The 14,348-nt window shown below is 44.6% G+C and overlaps 1 protein-coding gene across 1 annotated transcript in view; it reads left to right on the top strand.

Annotated features, from left to right (window-relative positions):
• Positions 1 to 14,348, top strand: part of efnb1 (ephrin-B1) — a 57,520-nt gene that overhangs the window by 17,147 nt on the left and 26,025 nt on the right. Inside the window, exon 2 of the mRNA XM_034121196.1 lies at positions 6,636 to 6,913. Coding sequence (XP_033977087.1) covers positions 6,636 to 6,913 — 278 coding nt within the window. The remainder of the gene's footprint in view (positions 1 to 6,635; positions 6,914 to 14,348) is intronic.

Below are 14,348 nucleotides of genomic sequence, written 5' to 3'. Positions count from 1 at the left end.
ATTCCGTTTCTCTCTAGTTTTCCTATCTCCCCCCCCGAGTGGGAGTGAAACACAATTGGGTGAGTGTGAGAGATGCTATTGTTCGTCTGGGAGGTTCTTCTGCTTTCTCCCCTCCTGCTCTGCTCGTCACTGATTACAACCTCGCATCTCGGTCCAGCTCTTGACTCTGTGCTCTGCAGCTCTTAGTCCTGGGGGATTCCTCAGTCTACAGCCCCACACCACACACACACACACACGCACACACACACACACACACACACACACACACACACACACACACACACACACACACACACACACACACACACACACACACACACACACACACACACACACACACACACACACACACACACCTACTCAGGCATGTATGGGCACACGTAAATCTGCAAACACAGTCACACACGCATACAGTGGGTTTCGGGCCAGGCGGGTTTGGCAGCGACTGTAGACTGGGCCTGTGGAGAGATCTTTACGGAGCATGCAGAGCCCATCTGTGGCTGCTCCTCAGTGATGGGAGGCAGCTGGCTGTGTGTGTGTTGTGTGTGTTGTGTCGTGGCCAGGGAGCTAGGGAAATTGGGAAGAGGTTTGTGTGTGTTTGGGTCACAGAGCAAACCCCAGAATGAGGGCTAAACTCGGGCTGAAACTGACCCGGCCAAATCTCTTCTCTTGGTCTCTTTTCTCTCTTTTCTCTCTACGCCTCTTCTTCTCTCCCGCCCTTACCCTCCAGCTGGAAGAGCTCAGTCCCTGAGATCTGGGGATGAATAAGTGGAGAAGCAGAGAGCACCAGTCTGGGCCTTTTCTCGCTGTCAGTGATACCGTGGATGACGTTCAATCACGACCGCATACACCCATGCTCGCTTAACTCCCCTGCTCTTAGAGAGGGATGGGCTCGTCCTCCACAGAAACCACAGAGGCCATAAGAAGAAACAGATTATGCTCTTTCTCCTCCCTAATGACTTCTGACACTCTCCTCTCCCTCAACAGTGATCCTCAGCCTGTTTGTCTCATAACAACGTCCACTTCTTTCTTCCTTGTTGCAAGGCCATCTGGGCGTCATCTTGTTAGCTCATTACGGCCACCGATGGTGTGATGCTAGCCCCTCATGTGACATCGATCGAGGGCAAGCATACTGAGCTTGTTTCGTGAACATGAGGGCTGTGTGTCAGTCACTCTCATCTCTGTGTGTGTGTGTGTGTGTGTGTGTTGAAACTCGCAACTGTTATGAGTCACGCTGAATGTGATTTGCTCTGCATGCCAGCCTGTTGACTGAGCTAACTGAAGCTAGTGCATGTTTGTCTGTGAGAGAGCGAGGGTGTCTGTGTTCACACGTACAAAGCAGTTCTCTGCAGGGTGGAATTCAGGATATTCTGTCCCTCTTTTTTGTCGCTGACATCTTCATTTATGTCCCTCTAATGGGGACAGCACAGAGGGAAAATACACAGCTTTTCAGCATGTCACTGTTGCCAAGTCTGGGCCACTGGAGTTTAAATGCAACTTGAGTTTCCAGTTTATCCAATACAACTAGCCGTTGGCGGGTTTGTCCTGCTTTTCTATAATAAGGGTCAATTCCTTCCTGCTTTGCTAAACAATTCTGGAGCCAGATGGGTCTTGTTTTGCTTAATTTCAGGATCCTTGTATTTGTGTGTCTCTATGTGTGTGTGTGTGTGGCCTGTACCAGCATTGGGGCGACTTGTTTACTGTGTTTGACATGTGAGGAAATCGGTGTGTGTACACTGCGGGGCGTGTGTTTATGTGTGTGTGTTTATAGACAGGCCTCCTTAAGAACATCTGCCCCTGTGACAGCCTGACAGAAGCCAGCTATGTATACAACAAACTCGGGTTGAGCCGGCGGCTACGGGCGCAGACTTACGACCGGATCACCTTGCCGTGGCGACGTCTCGGTCCAAACCGGTTTCATATCAGAATGTCACGAATAACCGACATTTCACGTGACTCGATAAGATGTGGTGAAAATCCTCGGAGACGTACAAACACATTGACTGTTGGATTGAACGTGCCTTTCTCCCCAGTATAAAAATGATCACACTGTGTCAACAGCGCTCTGAAGATCTTAACCACACATCAAGACTGAAGCCATTTCAGAAGCTGCCGTTTGAATGTTCCCATTGTGATGCGAGCATGCGGTCCTATATCTTGATGGATCTGAAAGCGGTTTAAGTCACAGTCCCTCACAGCAGACAATTATTTAATATTGATTGACTGGAATGGGAACGGGATGTGTTTGCCCCCTATAATTACACAAATGCAGACGGCCTCAGGCAAGTGAATCCGCTTGAAATCCCCTCCGCTATATGTGTTACACAAGAGCTCCACAATGCTCTTTGCATAACGCGGCTTTGTGTTCTTTACGGACTTAAGTGTAACCATGTCATGTGGCTGATTTACTGTAATGTTTCATAAGAAGCCATAAAATATTGAAACTGCAAGCCTGTGGAATATTGATGTAAATATGGATGCAGTATGGGAAGTGTCATCTGTAATAATGGAGGTGTGGTGAGGGGGGGAGCAGCCATACTGATTTTTTTTTGCAGATAATGTAAGAGAGAAATGATAATTGGTGAGGGAACACTTTTCCTAGCGTGATAATTACCACGCTTATGGCGAGGGGAATAGAGTACCTGTTGTGATTGTAGGTGTTTGTTTTTACATGATGCATTTTTAAAACCAGAGGAATAGAGAGAACAATTGGATGTTGGGAAGCAGAAGAAGAATTAAAGGGGGTACCTGCATTCGGGCAGGTAGAGATGGATCACCCTTTGTACATGGCATGGGGTAACTTATTTTAATTGACATGTATGGTATGTTCACGCTGCCGCTCAGGAGGAACAAATCAATTTGAAATCCATTGTGTTGATATGAGCCGTTTCTGCCTCTTTCTCTCACAGTTCCTGTGTCTCGGGCCTTTCATTCAGCGGCTGAGGCTGCCTGCCAGGGCTGTGTTCGGGGCACAGGCCTAAGTTGACTGGACGGGGGTGGAGAGCTCGGGGGGGGATGGCTGGTTTGAGGCTCTGTAAGGGGCTTTGAGTGGGCCTTAGTGTAGGCGGCGTTTTATATGAAAGTCGGCGAGGGCAGGGCGCTTGAATAGGGGTGGCTGGGAAGTTGGGCCTAGAAGGTCCAGGATGCACCCCACAGTGCTTTTGTGTGCTCTCACATCCGTGTGTGTGTGTGTGTGTGTGTGTGTGTGTGTGTGTGGGAGGTGGTGGTGGTGGTGGGGGTTAGGGTGGTGGGGGTTTAGCATATGTGAGATCATGTGCTCATATTCACCAGTGGAATGTAAAAAGAGAGAGGAGGGGGTTCTCCTCTCGCCTCTCTTCCCCTCCGCTTGGTTGTTTTCTGTTCTCTCTCCGCTGTGCTGTAGCGTAGGCCTGTTTGTATAAGCTCTTTACAGGATTGAGCACGCCGTAGAGCCATCCAGATGAAACAAAACCAACCTCATTTGATTGTTTTGAAAATGATTCTCTTTATTGTGTTTGGTTCAGGCAGATTTAGCATGAGGGGAATAAAGGTTCTCTCACGTTCAGGGTCATTTCCCAGGAACATCGTTTTGTATCTGCAAAGCTCTTCCTCTGTGCTCTCAAACCCCTTTCATCAACAGGTCTTCTAAAGTCTCCAGACAACGTGAATGAAAGATGCAATTCAACCTCCCTTTTCCCCCCTTTTTTCCCCTTTCGACCTCCTCAAAAGTACAATAATCTTCAGTCACTCGTCTCCTCCTCTCCATTGCGTGTGGCTGTGTGTAGCACCGGAGTGGCGCTGATTAAGCCAACAGAGAGACAAACGGGAGACAAAGTCCCAGCCCACCAGTTTAGTTTCACATCCTGGACTGGAGCTGGGCCGCAGCTTGCCAAGTGGAGGGCTTTTAAACTGGGCTAAACACTAATTGCTGCCCTATTTCTTTTATGTTGCTTCTTTCCCATCTGCGATGGCGCTTCCAGACCTCCACAGCAGCCAGAGCCTCATTATAGCAGACAGTTAACAAAGGCTGGGAAACAGAAGCGGAGAATTCACTTAGGATAGCTATCTAACCGTCGACTAGGAGGCCGGCTCGGAAAATTGAATCAATGACAGGGGCCGGCTTGTGATTAAATCCTTCAGGGATATTAAGATATTAAGATTTTTGGAAATCTTAATTATTCATCTAAATTGTAGCAGCTCGCTTTGATAAAGAAATAAATGGCTTGTGAAACTGGGTAGTTGGGCGTGAGGCTCATTGTTTCATTTGAGAGCTGAGCTTTTAAGTCAGTTTGATTCTCTTGTAATGGAACATTTGGAGAAAAACTTGCCAACTTCTTCCCTACGAAGAAACGGAAAATAGAAAACCGCTACTTGTGGAGTGAATCAAATCAAGGTGTAATTGTGATGTTTGCCGCTCTTTCTTTTCCCCCCGCGCTTGTTTTTCTGTAGGTGTTTTTGTGAGTGCTGAGAGAGGGGGAGGATGAAGAGGGTGATGAGAGAGGGGGAGGATGAAGAGGGTGATGAGAGAAAACCCAATGAGGGAAATGTTGAGGAGGTGAATGAGGATAAAGCGAGAGGGAATGAGATTGGGGAGCAGAAATAGAGGGGGGCTGAGATTTGGGGGGAAATAGAGAGAAGGTGGGAGTAGAGGGGGTGGTCAGCAACAAAGCCTAATGTTGCCATGGAAACTTGTTTATGCCTCACTGATGCATCTTGTAGATCCAATTAGAGGCTGATTGTGTCCGTGTCTTCATAGACACACGCACGTGTTTCGCGGCGTGCACACGCCTGAAAAACATATGTACGCTAACGCACACGCCTGTGAGCACATGCAGACTGTTGCTGCTGAAACCAGCCAATGGTGAGGAGAGGTGGGACAAAGCAGACCCCGCATTCTCGCTCTTATCGGCCCTTGAATTAGTGCAACCCCTCCCCTCGCCCCCACGGGCATCAGACAATAGTGTGGAAATAACGTCTCACCCGCTCCCAAGCCCGTCAACAAGATCCTATCTGCGCATGTTCAATGACATCATACTGCTCCGAAAAAAAGTGGGGTTTGATTGACAGGTTTCTGATCGTTTTGCGTATTACATGTTGCATTTATCTCTTTTTTGAATCAAGTCATATATTTGGTAATGCCCCGGTCAAAGAAGAATAGCCATGATTGTTGAAAAGGCCTTAATCCAATCATGTTCATTTTCATGGGGGGTATTTTTCAGAAAATGGGACTCTTTCTTTCTTCTAAATGATCGTTTCTTACAATGGCTGGCCGATTGCCAGAGTTTAACATCAGTGCAGGAGGGATTGAGATCATAACCCCCCCACTTCTACACTTACAGACTCCTCTATCAGTCTCTTTCACAGTCCTCCCTTCCCCGGGCCTGTCTGAAGAGCCAGTTGTTTAGTGGTGAAATGATGTGTGTGATGATGAAATGACGGGCTGTAGATAAGGTGAGATTACACTCGGAGTGAGGAAGAAGGGAGAGACAGAGGGAGGCCCGGCCCCTGATGTCTTGTTAAAACGCGAGGGATCAGGAAGAACAACAAATGCATTGCGCGCGGCTAAATCCTGCTTAAATCCGCTGGCATGGGCAGATCTAGCAGATAGCCTCGCTGCTGTGCTCGCTGTCTGCGACCACAATACACACACACACACACACAGACACACACACACACACACACACACACACACACACACCCGTACATAAACACACCCGTGGTCAGTCCGGCTGTCTGGGTTAATGCTTGGCTAACTGGGACAGCAGAGCTGAACCATGTTGACATTTTAAGCCTCAAACAAGTCCAGAACAATGATTCAGCCCATCTGCCCCCCCCCCCCCCTACCCCCCTCATCAGACCGCAACCTCAGCCCATTTTGCTGACCGACGCTTACACACACACACACACGGAGATGGGCATAAACATACACACCACTGCCCAAACACACTGCAAGTACTCAGTGAACCTCCACCCCCTCTGTTCACACACACTTACACACACACACTGGGTCTCCTCCTGTTTCCCCACCTTTTGTGAATAAAAGAGAGCAAGAGCTGATCTGATTGAGTTGGCAGCAGAGAGCGAGGTGGAGAGGTACAGTAAGGCCAGATGGATTATCTTAATCCTCCAGTAGAGGATCATGGCGGAGGGAAGATGAACCGGGAAGCCTTAACCTTCCTGTTGACCCCCGCACTTTGTTTTCCTCCAGAAACTCTGACCTCTGAAGTACAAGAAGCACAGGTCTTACGTGGAAGTCCAAAAATATGAAAAAAGGATTTAGAGGCATTCCCCGGGTGTAATCCTATCTGTAGCCACTTCTGCGGCAGCCATTTTGTGTTTGGCCATCTTGTTTCCCCTCATCGCAAACTTTTGGTATGCTTTGATTCGGATCCAAGTATGAAAAGAAACTTTAGAGGATTTGTGTGAAACGCTCTGTCGACTCGCGCTGAACAATGTCGAGCTGCTACATGTAGTTTTAGAGGGGGTAAATTAACTACGCACGACCTAAAAGCCAACGCCAGACAAATCTAAACCCATAACTCCTATAGCTCAAAGTATTAAGTGTGTATAAACTGTTGTTGAATCATGTGGCTGCTTTTCCAGACTTCCTTTTAAATATGTGTTGCTAACGTATCTTCTTTGTTTTCGTCCCTCAGGTTTCTGATGGGTAAGGGTCTTGTGATATACCCAGACATCGGGGATAAGCTGGACATCATCTGTCCCAAAGCGGACGATGGCAGAGAGTACGAGTTCTACAAGCTGTACCTGGTGAAGAGGGAGCAGGCGGACTCCTGCAGTACAGTCCTCGATCCCAATGTCCTGGTCAACTGCAACAAGCCCGAGAAGGACATCAAGTTCACCATCAAGTTCCAGGAGTTCAGCCCCAACTACATGGGCCTGGAGTTCAAGAAGAACGTCAACTACTACATCACCTGTAAGTTTGTCTTAAAATATGATTTATCGCCACTTTTTTAGCTCTTTACCCTTCATTTAACCACAGAAGCGAAGAGTAATAATCTTCTTCACACTCAGTTACACGCGGTCACACCTGGGAGTTTCCTGGTAAAACTGTATTTTAATGGCCACTGCAGCAGCTCCATGCAACAAATGGAGGTGACGTGCCTCGCTTATGGTACAGTATTAGTGGCATTTAGGGAGTTCTGCATACAAAACCACACTTGACTGACATTTACTCAAGCACTAGCTTACTTTAGTACAATACCGAGTACTTTTCTCCCCATCTAATTAGGTTCTCTTTATTTGGAAAAAAAGTGTTCTTTTTTTACCTCCTATTTAATGAATTCCAATACATTTCTAGTGAGTTTCTGCGAGTCACGTTACAGCGGGTCAGTTGGAAATGCAAAAACAGCTTTGGAGGAGAAAGTTTCGTATGATAAATGACTTATAAACAAATATTTATTTGGATTATAATGTAGTTTTTCTTTCAGGAAACATCCCATTTCCCCTGTAATTAGTAACACATTATATAGTCATTTCCTGGAAAATTCCTAGAAAATAACAGGGAAATTACAGACGTAAAAAAACGTCCTAGAAGTAATTCTTGAAAAGAGGTCATTCTGCACAATGAGGTCTTTTACATTGACTACAATGATTACATTTTTCTGATAACACTTGCAAACAGTTTCATAAGCAACATTGTGTTTGTAGCTTCAATTGTAATTTAATATTTTGTATTTGTGGTAAAACTATAAACTGAAGTAAAGACTAAATATTTTGTCTTGTGTAAACATTGTGCGCTTCCCTTTCCAGACTTTCAGACAGCCTGTCTGTGGGTTATTTATTATTTCTAACTTGCTTGCTTTTTAAATCATAGTTTTGCAGATAAATAAATATTCTGTAGCAGGAGTGGATTTGCACTAAGTAGATAAAGAAAGGAAGAGATAGAAGAAGTCGAAAAAAAGGGAAACAGTAACCACAAAACAACCTGAGACTGAAACGTTTAAATTACACCTGAGCAATAATTTATAAAACAATATTTGAATAAAAATGTAATAGTTCAAACAGTAGAGCACAGTATATACATGAACCGGTATTTTTATTTTTACATTAAAATGTATCTTTTTTTAGTATTTGTATTTAAAGAAAAGAAACGGTAAGGTCAACAAACTGGTACTATATTGTAAAATGTTTCATTTACACCTGAGCATTAATTTGAGGATAAAACTAAAATACATTAAAATGTTCATATTTTACACAGCGGAGCACAGTTTACACATGACTACAATATGTATTTGTTTTACATTTAAAAGTATTTATTTTATAGAGACATTATATATAAGGGGTGTCAGATGGAGGGGACTCCTCAGCGGTCTGTGGACCGGAGGTCGGCCGCGCAGTAATGATCTCAGATCAGCAGGAGGGGTCAGTGGAGCTGGAGTCACAGCAGAGTCTCTTATGGACTCTCTTATAGATAACCCTAGATTATTTTTAACGCTCTGTTACTTATTTTCTCCCTCCCTGGCCTGAACGTCACCGATAGATGGAGGTTCAGCAGGGGTTTGTGGAGAAGCCGGTGGAGATAACAGTTAGTCTCTGGACTTGGTAGTAGCTGCGTCTCAGTGATTTCCAGGTTTAAATAATTCAAACGGACTTAGTCCACACCACAAACATTAGTCAGGTCAGGTTGGTCAGGTCACCAAGGAAATGTTTTTGCAAGTATCTTGTTATTAAATAAAGTCTATAACCCCCATAGCACACGACTGCAAAATGATGCATGCATAATATATGGAAAAAGGTTGTAGGCACAACCCCAGTGATATCATCTGATATATCTTGCTGTAATGGATAAGGATAATGATTCTAATTATTAGAAAATCCCCAAAACAGGCCAGAAAAACAACACCACATTCATCCTAATAACAAGCATTTCCTCAGAAGTTAAAGCCTCATATAAATGGCTGATGCCTCTGAGCTATAAAGCTAATTATTGTCCAACAACTATATGAAAAACAATTAAATGAAAATATTACGAATAATAATTCATTTGTTTTCCTCTAACTTTTGCTGAACATTTTAATTGTGTTTATCGATGCAATATATTGTGTGACATGTTGATTGCATTAACGCTAAGCTTTAACAATTATAAAATAATTAAAGCTAATAAAATAGAAAAAATATCTGAAAATGACAGTAAAAAAAATAAAAAAAGATAACGAGTGAATCGTCAAATCTTTATTCAAATAGATACCAAAAGCTCTGGGTTGCATTTTATATTAAAAGTAAACAAACACATTTTGAATTATTACAAATGATTCATCATCAGGGATTTAGATCTGGTACTTTCCCCATTTTAAGTCCCTATCTTCCCATCTGTTTTTATAAAGACAGTTCTTCATATGGGGCCACTTTTCCAAGTTTTATGAAGCACTCGGCTCTGTCTTTTTCCATCCCCTCAATAAAGTCTGTCCACCCACCATTATGGCGGTTTAGATCAGCTCTGCATTTCTTGCGTGACCGATTTTTAAAGATTTACGTCTTAGGCAGGAACAAAAGGGCTTGGGGCCGCCATTGACAGAGTAGTGAAGTCGGGGGTAACAAGAGAAAGACTAACACATTGTTGGTTTTGGTCTTTTTAATAGGATTTATAACCCACAAGTGGGCCGGAACAAAGCTTATATTTCATGTGAGGGGTCAAAGCTTAGATTCTCCATCTTGTTAGCTCGGAAGCTGCAGAAGCTAACATGCTATAGCTCCGTTTATAAGGCACAAGACAATGTTATTGTAGACGTGACTCGAGCCTTATCTAATTATTACTTCAGTTAGTCATTTCCTACATTTCCTGGAATGACTTGAGTTTTCCTTAAATCCTAACATGTGTTGCGTTGGATTTGTCAGTTGGGAGTTGTGCCACATCTGTAATTGATTCCTCACTTCATCATTGAAATGATCAGAGATAATCGTGACTTTGAGATACGATCTCTAAACTTAATCCAAACATGCAACACGCTGCCTTGAAGCCTACTGAAAATCTGCATGGTCGGAAGCCGGAAAGAAAACGGATTCATCACTCATCTTCTCTTATGAAGCGTAATTAATTAACTTTTCATCATTTAACTTCATTTTGGCTTCAGAATGTTTTTATCCTTCATGTTTCTTGACAAAAAGAATAGCCTCTTTCTATCGCTAAAATAAATCTTGCACATGTTTCTCCTTTTGATCTGGCGCAGCTCAAGCGATATTTGCGAAGTCTCCCTCAAAGCCAGAATGCGGGGAAGCATAAAGCTTGTGATGTTATCAAGCAACGATATTTGGGGGCCGCTCCTGTGGCAACATGTCATGTGGACTTTAAGAAATATTTCTTTGAGCTTTATTACACCCACATGTCTTTGGAAAACACCTTCGGCATTCTCGGCGTCTGCTCAAAGTTTTTCCTAGCCGGCTGCTAGCGGGGCTGCTCCACATATTGTGTCCTGATTACATCATAAATATTTTAACCAACTCTATTAGTGACATGTGCGTGGGGATGCATCAAAGAGGAAACATTGACTTTACCTAAGGTCAAATTTGCTTTTGTACCACACTCTCTTGTTTTTTTGCTGTGTTGAGAATACTCCTCAGTGTTTCACTCCATGAACTCACATAACAAGAGGTGGTTTTAAATCCTTCACGAGGGAGAGTGGCCGTGCCGGATCCCGCCTGATGGTGGATCATCATTAGGCTCATATACTGTAACATTCTCGCGTCAGCAGTAATCTTATATAGTATTTGTCTCGGTATTATGTTAATCCTGTCCTTTGCAACAGGAAGAGCCTTGCTTTATTTATTCCACCGCGGCCTGTGCATACACCGTGTCACACTTCATTTATCACTGAGACAATGGCCATGTTTGGTGTGTGTGTGTGTGTGTGTGTGTGTGTGAGGGAGAAAGCAAAAGAGGAGGGACAGGGAGCACCTGCAGTGAACACACTTTACCTGCTTTTCCTGTACAGTAGATTTGTGTGTTTGTGTGTGTGTGTGTGTGTGTGTGTGTGTAGAGGCCCCTTTAGGCCAGCTTATCTCCGCCTTGAAGATGTGAGAGCGTTATCCCACCGTCTCTGTTGGGAATGCGGTTCAGCCGGCCAGCAGAGCGGTGTAAATCTGCTCACCGATAAAGACCTGGCTTATCTGGCCTGATTAACGGCCGAACGTGGCGGACATGCTTTGAGACGAGGAGAAGATGCATAGGGAGTGGACATTCCTCTGAATCTTGCAACTGTCTTTTTTTCTTGTCCACCCCCGATGTCTCCACTCCGGCTCCGTTTGTCTTTTCCCTTGATCACCCCTCACCCCCCCTCCCCCACTCCTACTCCTAGCCCTACTGCTGCTCTTTCCATGGGGTGGAAAGGGCAACAAAAGGTGTGGGGTAAAGTAAGCAACAAATGGTGTGTGTTTGTGTATATGCTTTTTCTCCCATGTGTGTCCCCATGCGTCAGTGTCACCGCGGGGGGGGGGGGGGGGAGCCCTGTCCACTCGGCCCCGCTGTCTCTCAGGCTCTGACAGGAGTCGTGGGGGGGTGAGAGGTCAAAATTCACGGATGAGGGGTCGCGGAAACACAGCAGGGGGGTCAGTAATGATAACCCTGCACTGATCTAAACCCCAGACCAGCACCAGCATGTGCTGTCCATCAGCACATGCCCCCCCCCACCCCCTTAAGAGCACACACACGCATACACACACACGCATACATACACACGCCTCCCCAATCCCCCCCCTACTGGTGTATGAGTGCACAAACTGGTTGTATTTCACTGTCTAAACACAGGATATGAGCTGTTTGTGAGGTTTAGAGGTTAGACGCAGAAAATATTTTAGAATGGGGGCTTTTAAGGAGAATAAATATAATGGAGAACATGAGCAACAGAGCAAGGAACAAAGAGAACCAGGGGAAAAGCAAACACACATATAAACAGACAGTGCCTCCATTTTCTCTCCCATTCGCTCCTCATTGAAATAATGTACCATGACTGCTGGGAGATGTGTTTTTTCGGTGGTTATCCGGCCCCGTGAGTCTCTGTTCTATATAAGGGTATGACCACGAGGCGGTAAACAGAGGCGGCCTGTCGTCGAGCGCTCCTCTCCCCTTGGTTTCCAGCGCAGCAGGCAGGGTAAGCCTGATCCCTCCTGACAGCTGTCACTCTCCATCTCAGTGTACCGTCATGGACTCTGACACACACCGACTTCCCCACCAGAATACTGCCGCAGCGAGGCACACGCTATCTCACCTTTAGAAGATTGCCTCAGTGAAATACACGATGCCCCTCTCGCAGCAAACTGCACATTTAGTTTTTCATTCTTTGACGCTCCATTTCTTTGACTTTGCAGGTAACTCCAACTTCTATTTTAGGCTTCATTGGTTATAACTTTTTTTAATTTACTGACTTCTTTAAACATTTGTGGTATTGGAAAACAATGCCTGGGAATATATCTGACATTTAGGCTGTGGGATTTCTTGTTTGTGTTGCTCACACCTGACAGTAATAAGGTTAGGAGGCATATTGCTAACATTCAGGCCCTTTTGCGTAGGCTCTCTTCGGTATTGCTGTTATTTTTTGCTCAACAACCTTCACATTATGCCCTCCTCCATCCAAATACCTCCCTAAGGAATCCACCTCCACTGGGCCACTATGCAAGTTCTTCTGCTTAACAGTACATTACAATCTCTTCCCATATTTGCCCTTGGATGGGTAAAAGGTCAAGGTTAAAATCCCTGATCGGGCAGGAGATCACAAGATCCTCTCCTGCCCTACTTTTCAGCGAGGATGTAAACGCTGCAACATATGTGCACATGTGCGCTCCCACGCAGGTACTCTCAGTAGTAATGCTTGTGAGCTCTGAGACACACAAACACAAATATACAAATGAAAGATTGCTCACCAATAAATATGAACACTGACAGCCTTATAACTGGATTTGTTGCAGTGCAATAACAGTAATCTGATTAGAAAAAAAGTGTTAAATGTCATCTTTTTGAGTTAACATAAAATTACCATAATTAAATCTCAGCAAATACAGAAAAAAGAGGCAGTCACATTTGACAGCGGCGCCTTTGAAAAGACAAACCATTTGATTGTCAGGTTATAGAGATGCAAATAAGTCACACATTTCTAACGCGCAATTAAATGGGTTTTTTTTCCTGTCGAGCGATAACTATTAACATCTGGTAGCCTCCCTCAGTTAAATCTCGCTGAAACATTTTAATTACAAGCAAGAGACACTGCAACATTTCCTTTTTGCCTCAATTGTGGACAAAGGAAGCATTATTTATCGCAAATTTAGCATAAGAATTGCTTTTCAGATCCTGAAATAATGATAAACAGTTGTTGGCAAACATTTCTATCAATCCAGATGACTCATAAAAGCTCCAAAAAGTGTCTGAAAAGAATCAGGTTTATCATTTTACACCTCATAATGCTAGATAATACTATTTTAGCCACCTCATTCACACCGTTAAATAGTGTAAACGCTGCGCTAGCAATCATTTTGTTCCAGCCTGCGTCGTGTTTTTCAATTAGTAAAATGACCATTTAAAGCAAACTGTTCTGAGAATGGGAGTTGCGGATTGACTTGGAGTAGCTGTCATTGATGTTACCGATTAGAGTTTTAAGCAGCTAATCAGTAAGCCTTAACGGATTTTCATTTTCAAAGTAAACCCTGCTAACAGGTCAGGTTAGCACCGGTGAAGCAGCATGGCCTGGGATAAGGAGATTTAACCCCCCCCCCCCCAGGGTGAGGGGAATATAGCACAGTGTTTATTAGACTGCCAGTGTAATATATGACTTTCTGCTTGCTTTGCAAATCTATCCGGGCTGCCTCTGCTACTTCTCCTTTGGATATTTCATTCAGAGAGGGTTAGCAGGCGCAGCGTTATTGTCGCTGGTTATTGCCTTTCGTTTATTACCGAGGAGTTTGTTTAGAGAGAGGGGTGGTGGGGGGGGGTTGTCGAGAGGGTGGAGGGTGGGCTGGGGGGACACGAGGACTTTCTTTAAGAGCGAGGGCCGCTCACGTGGCTGTACAAGTGAATGGTTACCATTGGTTACGCCTGAACCCGCCGCTGCTAGATGAAGCTGATGTATTCATGTATTCATCTCAATTAGTCCGCTCCGTGCATCTTCAAATGCAGACACTCATCCCTCCTCGGCTGTGCTCCATGCTTATCTTATTAGAATATTTTATCCTGCGTGCAACTTCTCCCACTATGTCCTCCCTCGCTCCATCCTGCCATTATTCTGCGTGCGTGTGTGTAGGTGCAATGGGAAGTCTGTGTTCGAGTCATTTTTGTTAACTGATAGCTTAGATCTCCTCTCAACGCACACACACCACTAGAGACCACGGAAACAACTCTGCCAAACAACAACACTGTTGATTTTCTT

Source organism: Trematomus bernacchii, unplaced genomic scaffold (assembly GCF_902827165.1).
Source record: "Trematomus bernacchii unplaced genomic scaffold, fTreBer1.1, whole genome shotgun sequence".
NCBI classification, from domain to species: domain Eukaryota; kingdom Metazoa; phylum Chordata; class Actinopteri; order Perciformes; family Nototheniidae; genus Trematomus; species Trematomus bernacchii.
Note: the sequence above shows the minus strand (reverse complement) of the source record. Positions and strands in the feature narration are given on the sequence as shown.